This window comes from Labeo rohita, chromosome 9 (assembly GCF_022985175.1).
Source record: "Labeo rohita strain BAU-BD-2019 chromosome 9, IGBB_LRoh.1.0, whole genome shotgun sequence".
Lineage (NCBI taxonomy): Eukaryota > Metazoa > Chordata > Actinopteri > Cypriniformes > Cyprinidae > Labeo > Labeo rohita.
The window spans coordinates 13,243,616-13,259,116 of NC_066877.1; the positions used below are offsets into that span (position 1 = coordinate 13,243,616).

A 15,501-nucleotide genomic window follows, 5' to 3' on the forward strand; every position below is an offset into this window, starting at 1 on the left:
ATATATTAATAATTCAGGCAGGACCTGGAGCTGAGATCCATTTACAGTTCCCCCACACATGGCAGGTGCTTTCTGCTTTTCAGGCATTCCTCACTCTGCCTGTTCTAATGCAGGGTAGACACACACCCCACATTATTCCACTTAACTTTTTATGATATGAGCATGACTGGCAGCTGTGTTTGGATGGTTGAGCAGAGGAAATTATGGCTGCGCTCTTCTAAATCCGTCTATACGGAAGAGTGCCTGTTTCATGACTAGTTATTCAGTTTCCTTCATTGTTATGTTAGATGATGATGAGGTTTAGAGCTTCAACTCCGTAGTAAATGGCCACTTATAGTTTACTGCATCTGTATGATGAATGTATGATGTAAATCAACAAAAGCTGCCTTGTGGACATGGTCCATTTAACACAAGGCATCATTTTGAGATTGCAAAAGGCCTGCTTTACAGCTGCTCATAATAGTGCCCCTCTATGAAAATGAAATATATACATTTTTAACAGTGTAATTAATAGGCTATTCTTTTTTTTATTATTAAAACCAAGTATAAATCTCATCCATTCAGTGTTTTTAAGCATTTTACATTAATTACAAAATAATAACTAAGGGCAGTAACTATTTAAACAATATATTTTATTTGAACAATTATATATTTAGTTTATAAACTGATGTTCAGCTGTTCTTTTTCATAATTAACTCATTTTCAGATCATCAGTCATACTGGTCACAGACATGGGGATGTACCTTTAATTTTGACAAGCTGATTACATATTAAAAAGATCCCACAGATCATGTTTGATTTTGACATGACAAAGTGGTTAAATGTAAGTGTGCGAGTTGTTCACTTACTTTTTTATTAGTTTCCTATTAACGCCATTATATTGTCCAAACTCAAGAGGCGGGATTCATCGTATGAACCAATCACAGCCGATCATTCGGCCAGTCATATCCAATCATATCGCAATGGAGGCTTTGCCTCCTCTCACTCCTCTCATCTCCCATTCATTCTCATTTACCCCACACCAAACTCACCGCACGCTTTAGGGGGTCTGTCAAAACTCAGTGGGTTCAGGAGAGGCGAGAGAGGAGGTCAATCCCATTGTAACTTTACCTGCTGGTGTCGCTATTGGACAGTTTTACTTTTTAATATTATATCTTGTAATATTAGCATTGTTTATTTTTTGTACTGTGTATGTTATGTACTTTGTACTAAATTTTTGAGGAGACACTGCCGTATCTTGAACTGAATCTGTAACAAAATGCTTTTTTGCATGCTTAGAGCTGTTGCTTATCATTATATTGCCTAATTTGGTTTAGGTTTTTAATAGGGTTTGATCAAGAAGCAGTTTTGGCATTAGTATGGGTATGGCATGAGCCCCCAGTGTAGCATGTGTGGGACACAGATGGGTTTTCATCAGTGTCTTTATTATGTTAGAACGAAGCCGACAGCCGCCCAACTGTTTCAATGTTGTTTCACGTTGTGGACCACAGACAGCCTTTAGGCAGTACAAGAGCTGTTCCCGCACAAATGTGGAGTGTTGTCAAGTCTTACATTTCTTTCGGGAAATTCATGTTGCTGTCTGCCAAGCGTTTAAAGAAGCCTTTAAGAATTGAACCTTTACCACGGAGCTTTGTACTTTGAAATAGTTGAACGACTTAACCTTACCTTAAAGGAGTCTTAAGGCAGAATTATGATTGGAAAGATTATAAGTGTCTTTAAATCCATATGAGACGAGCCTGGATAAGTCCAGATGGAGCTTGTGCTGCTGTTTGAAATGGATCAGAGGAGAGGGTTGGAACTCGTGGGCTATCGGTTTTCTCTCTGACTGTGTGATCAGTCAAAGTGCCAGTTATCAGTGTGTCTGATCAATGCAGGTGACACTAATCTGGTAAATGACCTTCTGCCTGCGTGTCAGGGATGTCAATATCTGGACTGAGGTGAACTAATTCTGATCAATTCTCAAAATCATCTCTTACTGACAGACGGCATCTTGGTTCTGGTTTGAACCCTAAAGCTCATAATGGTTAAAAAAAAAATGACAGGTCGAAATGATGTACCATTTGTGCCACTAAACACTCACTTTTTTACTACTCGTATCATCATTAGAAATTAAATATAGATATTTGAGAAGAGAGACTTGAGTAAGAGTTTATTGCAATGTCAATTTAACATACTGTTACTGTCAGAGCAGTTAAAAATAAATCTATTTTCATCTTCATGTTTTACAAGCAACAAAACATGTCACATCTACTTCCAACAGTCAGTGAGAGAGTGTAACACATCATAACATTACAACATTAGAGAAAATATATAATTAATGTATAACATGACCTTTTTTACATTTTACAGTACAAATTGTATTGCTTAAATGAAAATAAACAAAAATAGAGTCAGGTTTGTGTGCTACAGTTATATATGAATAGTTACAGTGGAGTTCATAATTACAGAACAATTTATAAAAGACATTTTTTTGTGAACTAGTATTAATTGCGCAATATTTGAAGAAATATTAGCTGTTTGTATACCATTGTTCTACTAGTATGTTTCACCTCTTTATTTGTGTATAAAACCTCCATCACTTTCTATCATTCAGTCATCTTAAAAATAAGGTTCCATTACAGCAATGCCATAGAACAGCTATTTTTGGTTCCCCAAAGAACAGTTTGGTGAACAGCTCACAGAAGAACTCATTGTGAAGAACATTTTAACAATATAAAAAATCTTTTTCCACTATAAAGAACCTTTTGTGGAATGGAAAAGTTCTGTGAATGTTAAAGTTTCTTCATGGAACCTTGTGTCCTGGTCCATTTTCTGCCAGTCTCTTCCATAGTTTGGTAACTGTAGTGGGTTTCTTAGCCATATCACATCACATTCAAGATATTGTGTCATTTTCATTTCAGCCACAGGTTGTTGTGTGTATTTTAATGACAGCTGTCCTCTGTCTCCCTGACCTTTGTGCTGTGACTTTACTCAGAATAAGGTTGTATTCCCATTCCTCTCTAAAGGTCATAGCTGTGATATCTCTAAGGGTAACATTTAATCTTCAGTCTGTTCTAGGGTGATGATCAAATTTGGCATTTCTCTAACATTATTTTCTGTCTTTGTATTTGTTTACATCATTGATTTGTATCACACTGTCATGTACACCATTCCTTCCTGAGTATCATTAGTTGTTGCTGGTATCAATATTAACATAATGGACAGATAGGATTCAGAGTAAGGTCTGCCCATATCGAGGTCTGACAGGTGGGTTTCCCGTTCTTCATTCACGTTCATCACCATGATTTCTCTGGTATGCTGCACCGCATAAGCAGCCACTGTTTGTACACACCTCTGTTGATAATGAGGATTCAGTGTTTACATGGACCTTTCAGCATTAATATTTATGTTTTCTTGATGTGTCAATGAATACTAAGTGGTGTGAGTAGCTGAGCTGGAACAGAAAAGAAAATTGTTCAATTTTAACAGCAAAGTCAGATCTTGTCACTTAATTCTAAATTGCATGGGAATGTAATGCACTAAATCCCTTTGCAAATTAATTTCATCTTTAAAGGTAAGGTAAATTCTTTCATATTAACATACTTTCTACTTAACGTGCAAAGATGCTTTCAACTTTTCTGTTTGTCTGAACTTCTAGCTCAACCAGCCAATTGTTTTTTTCTTCTGTTATGGCCTAACTTTTTACTCTTGGCAGTTGTATTTAGGCATGTTAAGGTTGCGTGGAATAAAAAATGTTATAGGAATAACATATTTTTGTTAGTCACAGAGGTTTTTTTTTTAATAATTTTTAAAAAATAATTCAGAAATTTTGTTTTGGCTGCAGGCTGAGTGCCGTAGGTAATCACCGATATACAGCGATATTGTACGGCTACGAGTGTGATCCTGCATTTATAAAACAGGCATGAGTGTGTAAATACTTAAGAAACAACAACTGAACGTTTTTAAAAACCTTCTTTTGTGCAAACTACTTCCTTCCGCCACAGATTCAAATCTCAGTTTGACAGTTTAACAGCTGAGCCCAAGCCTTAGCTAATTTGAAGTGTCACTTTAAGACTAGTAACGAAGGAACGTTGAGTTGCTGCGTTAAAAGATTATTGTATTACTGTATTAAAAGCTCACTGTATTATGTAGAGTATTATGAAAGAGTGATGGACTGAGCGAGTGTGATTACCTGCTTGAGATACAGCATTCATTCTTCAGCTCAATATCATATTTACAATAAAACAGTAGTTTGAATGTCTGCTGAGGAAAGCCATATCTTTGCTGTACAATCTTTTCATCTGTTCAGATGATTTCTGATGACAGCGCTGCTCAGTGTATTTGTTGGCTGCATCTTACAAAGTGTTGTCTCTTTTAATATAAAAATCTTTACTGCTGACTCAGTCATTAAAAAAGTCTCTCGTCGCTATCTAATGCTAGAACAATGTAACTAATCACCATCATGAATTCACACATCTTTTCCCAATACTAAAAACTATAATTAAAGGAGAACTCCACTTCCAGACCAACAACTTACAAATAATTTACTCACCCAAGTCATCCAAGATGTTCATGTCTTTCTGTCTTCAGTCGTAAAGAAATTATGTTTTTTGAGGAAAGCATTTCAGGATTTTTCTTCATATAATGGTCTTGATTGGTGCCCGATTTTGAACTTCCAAAATGCAGTTTAAATGCAGCTTCAAAGGGCTCTAAATGATCCCAGCCGAGGAAGAAGGCTCTTATCTAGCGAAACAATCAGTCATTTTTTCTGAAAAATATAAATTTGTATACTTTTTAAGCACGAAAGTTCGTGTAGCACAGGCTCTGGGATGCGCGTTCACGATGCTACGAATTAGTGATGGGTCGTTCTTGAATCTTTAATGTGACTCGGGAAGAACGAGTCGTCTCGGAGAGTGATTCGTTCAGTGATTTAGTTCACCTGTTTCGAGTCTTCGGATTTTCGAGTCGTTCATTCATCTTATGGGGCTGTCGCATGATGAACGAAAGACTCGAACCTGAAGACTCGAGAGATGAACTAATCAATTCTTTTTCCGGCTCACACTGCATTGGTTGAGCTTATGGGGCTGTCACGTGATGAACGAATGACTCAAACCCGAAAACTTGTTAGATAAGAGGTGGGATGAGCTAATCTTAGACTAAAGACCCAGGTAAACAAGTCTTGTTTTTTGTCTTGTTTGTAGTGTGATCAACGTTTGTGTAAGCAGTAGATGTGTTAGGGAAGTAACACGTAACATTTTAATTATCTTTTGCTAAAATGAATGAAATGAACGAAATGACTTGAAAAAAATTTTGCTGAACGAGATTCAAAGGTCGGTAAAATGATCCAAACTTCCCATCACTACTGCAAATCACGTCTAAGTTTACCGTCTGTGTACTTCGGCTAAAAAAGGTAGAGTATGGAAGAAAACTCCATCTTATTTTCTCCTACAACTTCAGAATCGTCCGACATTGTTGTACCTTTTTGTTTGTAAACAGCGTTTGACTTACTTGCACTTTCTTAGTCTTTGCGCATTCGGTAAACACTGGGTCTGTGGTTCACCTACGTTCTACATGACCTTTCAACATGATTCAATAGTACGTGAATGCACATCCCAGAGCCTGTGCTACACAAGCTTTTGTGCTTAAAAAGTATATAATTTTTTATTTTCTGAAAAAAAATGACAGATCGTTTCGCTAGATAAGACCCTTCTTCCTCAGCTGGGATTGTTTAGAGCCCTTTGAAGCTGCATTTAAACTACATTTTGGAAGTTCAATCCTGCAATGCTTTCCTCAAAAACCATAATTTCTTTACGACTGAAGACAGAAAGACATGAACATCTTGGATGACAAGGGGGTGAGTACATTATTTGTGAATTGCTGTTCTGGAAGTAGAGTTCTCCTTTAAATACTACTCTTATTTATATAAAATATTATTTAATGAATAATACTATTGAATGAATAACAACAGCCGTCATAAAATTTGCTAGGCAATTCAGTTGAAAGTACAAAGGCAGTGCTCTGACATACAGCATTAAAGTTACATAAAATATAACATGATGAGATTTTGCCCTCAGCTAGAACTATTTGGTCTGGAACAAATAGATTAATGAGACCAAAGACTGCCAAATGCATTTGATTTTGTGATATCAATGGAATGTAGAGTGTAGTGTGGGTAGGTAAAGTAGAGAACATTTCTATATATAAGGATCCAGCATTAATTACAACCACAGCAAAGACACAAAACAACTTCAAATTCCAACGCTGACATTGCAACTCGTCAGGCTAACACACTGTAATGAAATGAAAACTCATGCTCAACAATTCCTTTGTATTTGACACATTCCTGCCCCAAGATATTTTTTTACATTTTTAACAGAAGAAAGACTCTTATTAAGCAGTGGGGACAAAATTGGCCGTGACGGAAAACGTTGTCCTCACCTTAAATGTGTTTGTGTTTTTATCTGTTTTTTAAGATAAGTTTTTCATTCACCGAGAATAGGTATGCAAATTATATTGGTAGTTTTGCACAGACTGGCTCATTTGTCTGAAATTGCTCTGAGCTGTTATGCTGCTCTGATTGTTAAAGTTTCATTCCAGTAGCCAATTAGAGAACGTCTAATTTAAGCTCAAATTAATTGTACTCATCTTCTATTGTGTGGACACCTTTAGCCACGCCTCTGTTGGTGCCGCTAATGGTGCACAAATTATACACAGCAGCTTGAAAAATTACAATTATGTTTTAGCTTTGCTTTTGTTAGAGTTTGAATGATTTAAAGGTTTTTTTTTTTTTTGTTAATTATTATTGTTTCTCGAATCATATTTTTAGTAATTAATTACAGCTCTCTCAGACTGTAAAAAGAATATTACATCTAATTTACTGCAGTTCCCATGTGAGCTATTAAATGAATGAGTTTGCCCTTGACTCTGTTGGAAAAATGAACGATGAATCAGTCTAATTTTTAACATAGATGAGGTGTTGACTGAGAACTGATCTGAGAACAGGTCTCATGTTATCAGCTCCAGTTATGACATTGTCTCAGCTCTGTTCAGACTTTAATGCTGGATTCAATTAAACAGGTTTTTTTTTTCCTTCCACAAACTAGTTTTGTGTCTGTGCTTGCAGGGGAATCAAGGGTTACTCTCTTGATCTCTCTCCCTCCTACTCTTTCATTTTTGTATGGAGGGTTTTGTACTTTGTGAACAGCGTAGCATGAAATGGTACACAGATTAAGGGGTGCTCACAAGCAGTACTATTTTATTTATTTATTCTTCTCTTCTTTTAAATGCAAGTGAGCCAAAGAGATTTCAGCCAGGAAGATGTGGCCCTTCCAATACTTTTTGCTCTCTGTGTGGGCTGTTAAGGTTAATTTCTCCAATCTGCATGCACATTTTCATCCGGCTCTCCTGGGGAAAAGTGTTCCTTTCAAACTTTCACAATTATTTCTGAAACATTGTATTACAGAGGGGAAGTGAATTGATTTAGGGAGGTGGGAAGCTGGAATCATTTGATGCCTGCGATGTGACCCATAAGTCAGTGCTGTTATTTGGAGCTCTGGCATTATTCTTTCTGCAATTTAACTTATTATAGTTAGGTGTTCAAATTGCCAAGCAGCTGTTATGGTATTACAGTTTGTGCATTATTCAGAAGAGGACAATAACAGCCCTGTGCAGTTGGTTAAAATGAAAACATTCGCTGCTTGGTTTTTATTTCTGACTCTTGAACTGTCATTTTTGCTGTATAATTCCTGTTATTTTCTTTGTCTGGAGCTTTTTGTGAATTTACTGTCACTCATCACCATTTATACCTCTGTTCTGGAGTATGAACTGCTACAGTATGTATTATGTCTTCATGGGAATTTGACATCTCTGCTGAAAGACTGATATAGCTGTTCACCATCATATACTTGTTTTGCTTTGAATGCTGGTGTGATTTAAAAGACCATGGCTGCACTGGTCAGCCAGCATGGACTTTACAGTAGTGTATGATATGCGCTAACAGAATAATTGCACTTTACGCTTCATTAGATTTTTTCATAATGGGTGATTCTTCAATTAGGCACAGCTTTAACTGCTTTAAATATTGACAAATGAAGCATCCCAACTGTATTTCATTTACCACATGTGCCTGAGTAAAAATCTACTGTGAATTTGGTGTATATATACTTAATATATTGATAATATATTCATGGCATTTGTTAAAAAGGTTCTTAAAGATCCACTGAAGTGCTTTGAAACATGCAGCATTATTCTATGTGCTGACCTAATTGAATCTGGAACAGGAAGACAGGGCAGGACATATCAAGCAGTCCTGTCCCCTTTTTTAATAGGCAATAGTGTTTCGTTTATCACAGGTTGGGACAGAGCCATTGAGCTTGGTAAAGCCACATTTGACAGTGTATGACAGCCACAATCTCATTTATATTGCTATAAAATACAACATTCTATGTAAAATACAAATGGGTGAGATACGTTTTGTGGTCTGTGCATATTCACAAATATGATCTGCTCCATGCTATCGTGTCTCTGGACTGGAGCAGATTGTGTGCACACTGTAGCGGTTTGTGTGACAGCGTGAAACCAGGCTTCATTCGCCCCAACAGAAAGCATATTCACATTGTCTGAATTGTTCCCTATCCCCTATATAGTGCAGTACATACCATTCACCATACAGAAAAAAACTAATTCTGTGAAAAAGTGATCAATTTCAGCCGCAGAGTTAGCATCAATTTATAGTGTAGGGGGTGGGACGCTTCAGAATCTAGAGAGCATTTGATTGGACAGAAAGGTAAATGAGAAGCTGAAGTTCAGGGTGATGTCATCAAAATCATTGATCCATACTGGCGGAAGTGAGAGACTATAAGCTTTGAATGCTTTGAAAAATGTAAATTTTTGTATCTTCTAAATGTGAATTTTGAGCACACAAGCTTATAGACAGTCTTAAAGAGGTCATATAATATGATTTCACCATTTTAACTTTTGTGTAATGTAGCTGTGTGAGCATAAACAAAATCTGCAAAGTTACGAAGCTCAAAGTTCAGTGCAAATGGAGAAATTGTCTTTTACAGAATTAGCATAGCATCGCCTACAGAGAATGGCTGGTAGGAGACTACAACAAACTAATTCTCGGTTAATGACATCATACACCCAGATAACCCCGCCCCGGGAACGTGCAACAAAGTGTGCTTAAATACTGCGCTGCTTTGGAGAAGAGGAAGAAGACTAGGGGTGCACGTAAAAATCTATTCATATGCTATATGAATCGCGATACTGTCTTCTAACCATTCTAATGGATTCACAAGTTTCAAAATCAATGTTTTAAAGTAGCAGTTCTCAATCCTGTTCCTCTCAGAGCTCTAGAGTGCGACCTAATTTCTCAATGGTGCGACTAAAAAAAAACTGAGGTCGCACCAGTGCGACCAGCCATTTGAGGGCAAGAAAAAAGTCTCCACGACTGTGGTTCAACAGACGCACATTAGGCCCATATCGTGGTCTAAACCAATCAGAGATAGTGAAGGGCGGAAAGTGGGAAAGTGTATACATTTCGAAGAGAGTGGCTTGACCAGTTTCCCTGGCTAATATACAGGAAAGCTGATAATATAATGCACTGCATTTACTGTAAAGGGTGTGGGGAGACCATGGCCGGCAATTAGTGATGCGCGGATGGTGGTTATATCCGCGGGTCGGGTAAAAAAAAAAAAAAAAATGCATTCTGATTATTTGCAGGTGGGTTGCGGGTGGTTGAGATAAATCAATAATGACGCAAATATTAACTCTATTTTCTAAAATGTGAACCTTTTTAAAATACTTTTTTCACCAGGCAACAATTGCATATATGTGTGTGTGTGTCTGTTCGCCTGTTCGAAAAGTTGTGACAAAAAAGGTGACATTCCAGATAAAGTTTGAAGGGAGTTACGCCTGTGTTAATGCTACTGAGTAGGGTAATATGCAGTGGTGTAGTGCAGAAATTGCGTATACCCATTTCTTTATCAGTCGGCTTTGCGTATACCCACTTCTAAATCCCCTCTGATGTGCATCATTCAGTAGTGTCCTGCATTAGCCAAAATCATGACAGGCCACCATTTCTAACTCAATCTTATTTGAATAAATGCAAATATTCACTCAAATCTGGTTTACATTTATATTTACATTTACAAAGAAGACCAATTTTACATTTTAAACCTAATAAAATAAAGAAAAGCTAACTGAAAAGAACAAATAATTGAGCTGTTGTATCTGCTTCGTTGATATGTAGTTATTTATTTATTTTCTGTATTTATTTATTTTTTTCTTAATTGTGACCCTGGACCACAAAAGCAGTCTTAAGTAGGACATTTGCAGCAATAGCCAAAAGTGCATTGTATGGGTCAAAATGTTAAGTAAAGATCATGTTCCATGAAGATATTTGGTACATTTCCTACCATAATATATCACAACTTAATTTTTGATTAGTAATTAGTAATATGCATTGCTAAGAACTTCATTTGTATAACTTTAAAGGCGATTTTTCTCAATATTTAGATTTATTTTGCCCCCTCAGATTCCAGAATTTCAGTGGGGGAAAAAAAACAAGATTTTGTGGGCCATGGTCACAATTTCGACTTCTTTCGAAAACTTTTAAAAAACTTCCGTCCCCAAACTTTTGAAAGGTAGTTCATATAGTACCTCACAATTGAATGCAGGTAGTCTGCCTTTCCTTTGTTGATATTTCTCTGCATTGCAGGAGCCAGTTGAAATGCTAATTCACTCATTTTAGGTGGTCAATAAATCTCCTCAGTATCTTGGATCCCTGATGTCAGAATCAAGAATAGACCAAATACCTCCTTTTAAACACCGTCTTTTCATGATATAGAGATCTCGGTGTGGATGAATAGAGGTTTCCGGTTCTGTCTGCAGTTTAAATTGCACTTAGGGGTCCTCCACCTCATGCGCACAACAGTTATCTTTAAACTCCTTGACGTCCAGGTCACATGGCCACCAGCAGAGTTTGGCAATAGCAATTTGATTGCCAAAAACATGCCTACAGCCCCTCCTCGCCAGCCCCTTCGCTTTGATGACTCAAGAAGCCTGGTGCAAAAGTTGGAGGCGGAGGGCTGGAGACTCGCCTCGGGGAATATCTTCCATCTATGCCTCATTGGATCAAGAACATCACCCATCTCACGTTCTTAGCCTCTTGACATGGATGCAGTTCCAGCAAGGGGAAAAATAAATAGATAACAAATCTGCCCCTGGGTTGTTACTGCTTAACTGCGTGTTTGAAAGTGAACGATAAGGTTCAGCAGAAATAATGACGGCTGACATTCTTCTCTCATTCACTATTTGCGCTTTTTCGGAAATTGATCCGTTATGGTGGCGCATATAGGAAGAGTGTGCGCCCGTTTGTTGGGGATGTTTTTTAGGGTTTAATCATTATAGGAAAGTTTGGTGTAATCCTAGAGAAGTGAATGGAAGGATTAATGTCTCTCTTTCATGCATGAAATGAGAGTTTTCCTCTCACCAACCTCAGCAGACAGCCCAGCTCTCTTTCTCTTCTGTCTTTTGATAGCTCACTGGCATCCAATAAATTAAATGGCCTTTGGTTCATCCTCTCAAATGCCGTTTCCTGTTCAACTCTTCCTTCCTGTAGGCGAAAGGAAACAAATTCCACCCATCTTATCAAGCAGTCATTAGTAAAATCAGTGGCGGCACACAAAGCAAATATTTCCGTTGGTTAATTTGTTTGAAGATTGAAGAGCGGACCTTTTTTAATAGAGAAATTGATGGCACTATCGTGACAGCGTGATGTGCAGCTGTAGCTTTGACAGGCTTGATCGTAAGGGTTTGGAGCGTCTTCAGAATATTAGTGTTCGGGACTTGGTTGTGTTCATCATAATGAAATCTAAATTGCCCCCCTGTATTTTCATGTTTCCCATTTCAGTGATTGAACACAAAAAGGCTGATGAATCACAACTGTTGATCTCTTATTTGGAGATAAAAACCACTTTGTCTTCATCTAAGTTGCATTGAAAAGATGAAAGCAGTGAATATGAGCACATTCATAATGGGGCCTCGTAATAATCACGATTTACTCTTGTAACGCTGAGTTATGCAGCTATTTTGTTGAATGGCTTATTCAAAAGCGCATTGAGTTTCTGTCTTCTAAAGGTACCATGAGTTTGTACTTGAATGATATCAGTTTTTCAAGGCCAGTGGCAATATCTAAAGAAAATTTAGCTCACAGAAAGTGTGTGTGACTATTCAGCTATATTTTTGATTATTATATAATATTTTTTATGCATACACTGTACAAAAAATAGGGTTGGTAAGAGATTAAATGTTCTTTTAAAATGTTTACAGATGCTGAATTTATTTGATCAAAAATACAGAAGCAGGGTTCTACGCTTACTTTTCCTTTTAGGAACACTTGTGTTCTAAAATAAAATAATTTTAGGAGTACATTCAAAATTTCTAATCAATAATTTAAAAAATCTGATCAAAAATTCCCAGCCTTCCCATTACGAGATGATATTTGACTCCTTAAAGTGGTTTTAAAGGGAATTTTGTTTTTACCTTTGTAATGGCATTTTTCTAACTTTATTAAAAGTATGTCATCTTTTAAGTTATATTTTGTATGCTTTTTTTTTATTTCTAATTAAAACAACAGACAAGTAGAATAAGAATAAGTTACCAATCAAATGAAATCAGTATTAACAAAATTGTGCAGAGGTGGCACAGAAGAACACAAAAGTGGTTTGTAGGTGTATTTTCATATATTTAATAAGGGTTAGAGGTGGCACGAGTGCAGTCAAATTCATAAATTCTTGTTGAGATTAATGTTTTAAATATAAAAATTTGAATATAGAAGTATTAAATGATAAAAAGATACTTTAAAAATTAAACAAAATCTGCGAGTAGGTGCCGGCTGAGTAATTATTGAATCATATCATTCATTTGATTCATTTGAACAGCTGATTCATTCTGGATTAAAGCAAGTGACTGTCTTTATGAATGGGAAATTGAATCATTGACTCATTAGATTCGTTTAAAAACGCACATTCATTCATACACAAAACTACGCTTTGTTTAAATGGAGATGCGCAGCGGCTCAGCTGTGACTTGTTTTAAACTATTTTTGATGACGAAATAGAGCAAAATCAGGCAATAGTGTTATAGTCAGACAATGTAAGTCACTTAATATTAACTTCTTGTTTATTTAACAGTTGTATTAAATCAATATCACATTAGTAAACTCCCTCAATAATCATTAAAAGCTGTCACTCATCTTAGTTCATCGCGATCTCACAAAATTATAATCAACAAAACTCTCTACACTGCACAATGAGTCTCTTATTTACACTCTCTCTACACTTTGTTTATGAAAGAATTTGTGAGATATGTCTGTGATACATTACTCAACGTTGCAAAAGAATGTAGAAACCTTTAGAGCTCCCCTCAGTGCAAACACAAATGTGCCGATCGGGTCAGTGGTGCTCCTAAATATTGTCATTTTAAAAGGATAGTTCACCCAAAAATAAAAATTCTGTCATTAATTACTCATCCTCATATCGTTCCAAACACATAAGACCTTCGTTTATCTTAAGAACACAAATTAAGATATTTTTGATGAAATCTCAGAGCTTTCTGACCCTGCATAAACAGCAACGCAACTGACACGTTCAAAGCCCGTTCAAAGGAAGTAAGGAAGTCCATGTGACATCAGTGGTTCTGTCTACTGAAACAGGAGCTGGAGTTCTGACATAGAACCTGGATGGGCTATGCCTTGTTTTCAAGCACAGGAAAGTGCGCGTTGTACATAAACTAGTCTCAGCCCCAGACGTCACACCCACCGAACGTTGGTTAAACATCTGATTCATAAGGCACACTTAGCTGGAAACACTTCAGGAGTTTCGAAGTCGTCATTCGGATTGGTTAGATTATATAGAACTTCAGGGAGACGCGTGTGTTGCGTTCTTTAACATTCTGCCTGCAAACAAAAATGCTGTGGCGCCAAACCCCCTAACGAAAGAAGAAAGCCGTCATGTTTACAATTGAGACGACAAGCGTCTATTAGGATCGACAAAATGCTGGATTTTCAAAAGTAAGTTCGTGGAATAGAATCTTTAAAATAAGTCCAAGAATTTTACACACCAGTCTGTTATTGTGGCAACATTTCCATGCCCCTAAGCATGAACCGGCACGATCGAAACGAGATTGGTTGCTTTACATGTCAGTCTTATGGCCTCTTGGGTGGGCTTGAGCCATTCAAAGTGGCCAAAGTTCCCAGACTTTCTGCCATCAGACTATTCATAAACAGTCTTCATAAACATGTCTGAAGATTTCAACACAGGGGATGACATGCACGATTTTACTTATTTGAACCAGAATACACAGATGATGAACTACGAGAGATGGATGTTTCGTATCAGAATGCCTGCTCCTGCAATAGCAGCACCACACGCATGCATCATGGTAGTCTCATGTGTTGAAGACTGACACAGAAGAGAGGAAATTGTTGAATAAAGTTGTTATTTTTGTTTTCTTTGTGCACAAAAAGTATTCTCGTAGCTGCATAAAATTAAGGTTAAACCACTGATGTCCCATGGACTATTTTAATCTTACTATGTTTCTGGGCCTTGAACGTGTGAGTTGCGTTGCTGTCTATGCAGGGTCAGAAAGCTCTCGGATTTCATCAGAAATATCTTAATTTGCGTTCCGAAAATGAATAAAGGTTTTACGGGTTTGAAACAGCATGAGGGTGAGTAATTAATGACAGAACTTTCATTTTTGGGTGAACAAACCCTTTAAATGTTGATAATGGTCAGTAGAACTTTTTTTTTGCTCTTTTCAGTAAGAAATAGGCTTTGAAACAACTACAATAACCTCTTCTATCCATGAACACTGAGTAATGATGGTGACATTACAACTCGTGTCATGTTCCACTGAACAGGGCAGCTTGTTCCCGAGGAGCTCTGTGAAGATGAGCAGCCCCCTAAAGAGGTGTCCTGTGCGATGTCGTGTTCAGGCGACTGCGTGCTCAGCTCATGGTCTGATTGGTCCTCCTGCTCCCACAGCTGCTCCGGTAAAAACTCAGAGGGCAGACAAAGCCGCACACGGACCATATTAGGCTTACCGGGAGAAGGTCAGTTGACTTTCATCTTCCACAGAAATTGGATAATAATGTTTTAGCAAATGTCTGACCAATTCATTTTAATTAAAGCATGCAAATTCACGGTGAGTCTGGCCTGCATGTGTCACTTCCTAACCTCTTTTGTTCACACTGTGTTCCATTCTCTCTGCACCTTCCTATCTATTAGAATAAAAAATGTTTGTAAAATGAAAAAACAAACAAACAGATAATTGAATGCGGTGATATTGATTTGACAAGGAAGTAATTTACTCTTAATATCACTCTGAGAGTGACATAACACCATTAATCAGTTTGTTTTTGTGAGCGGAGGAGCAATTTTGCATTCTGTATATTTGTTTCAGAGGAGCAGTGATAAAAATGTGTTCACAGGGTCTCATTTTTCTGTCTGCCTACATACA

At 37.2% G+C, this 15,501-nt stretch overlaps 1 protein-coding gene across 1 annotated transcript in view; it reads left to right on the forward strand.

The window, feature by feature from the left end:
• Positions 1 to 15,501, forward strand: part of thsd7ba (thrombospondin, type I, domain containing 7Ba) — a 245,242-nt gene that overhangs the window by 134,834 nt on the left and 94,907 nt on the right. The window contains 1 exon segment of the mRNA XM_051118747.1: positions 14,903 to 15,094. Coding sequence (XP_050974704.1) covers positions 14,903 to 15,094 — 192 coding nt within the window.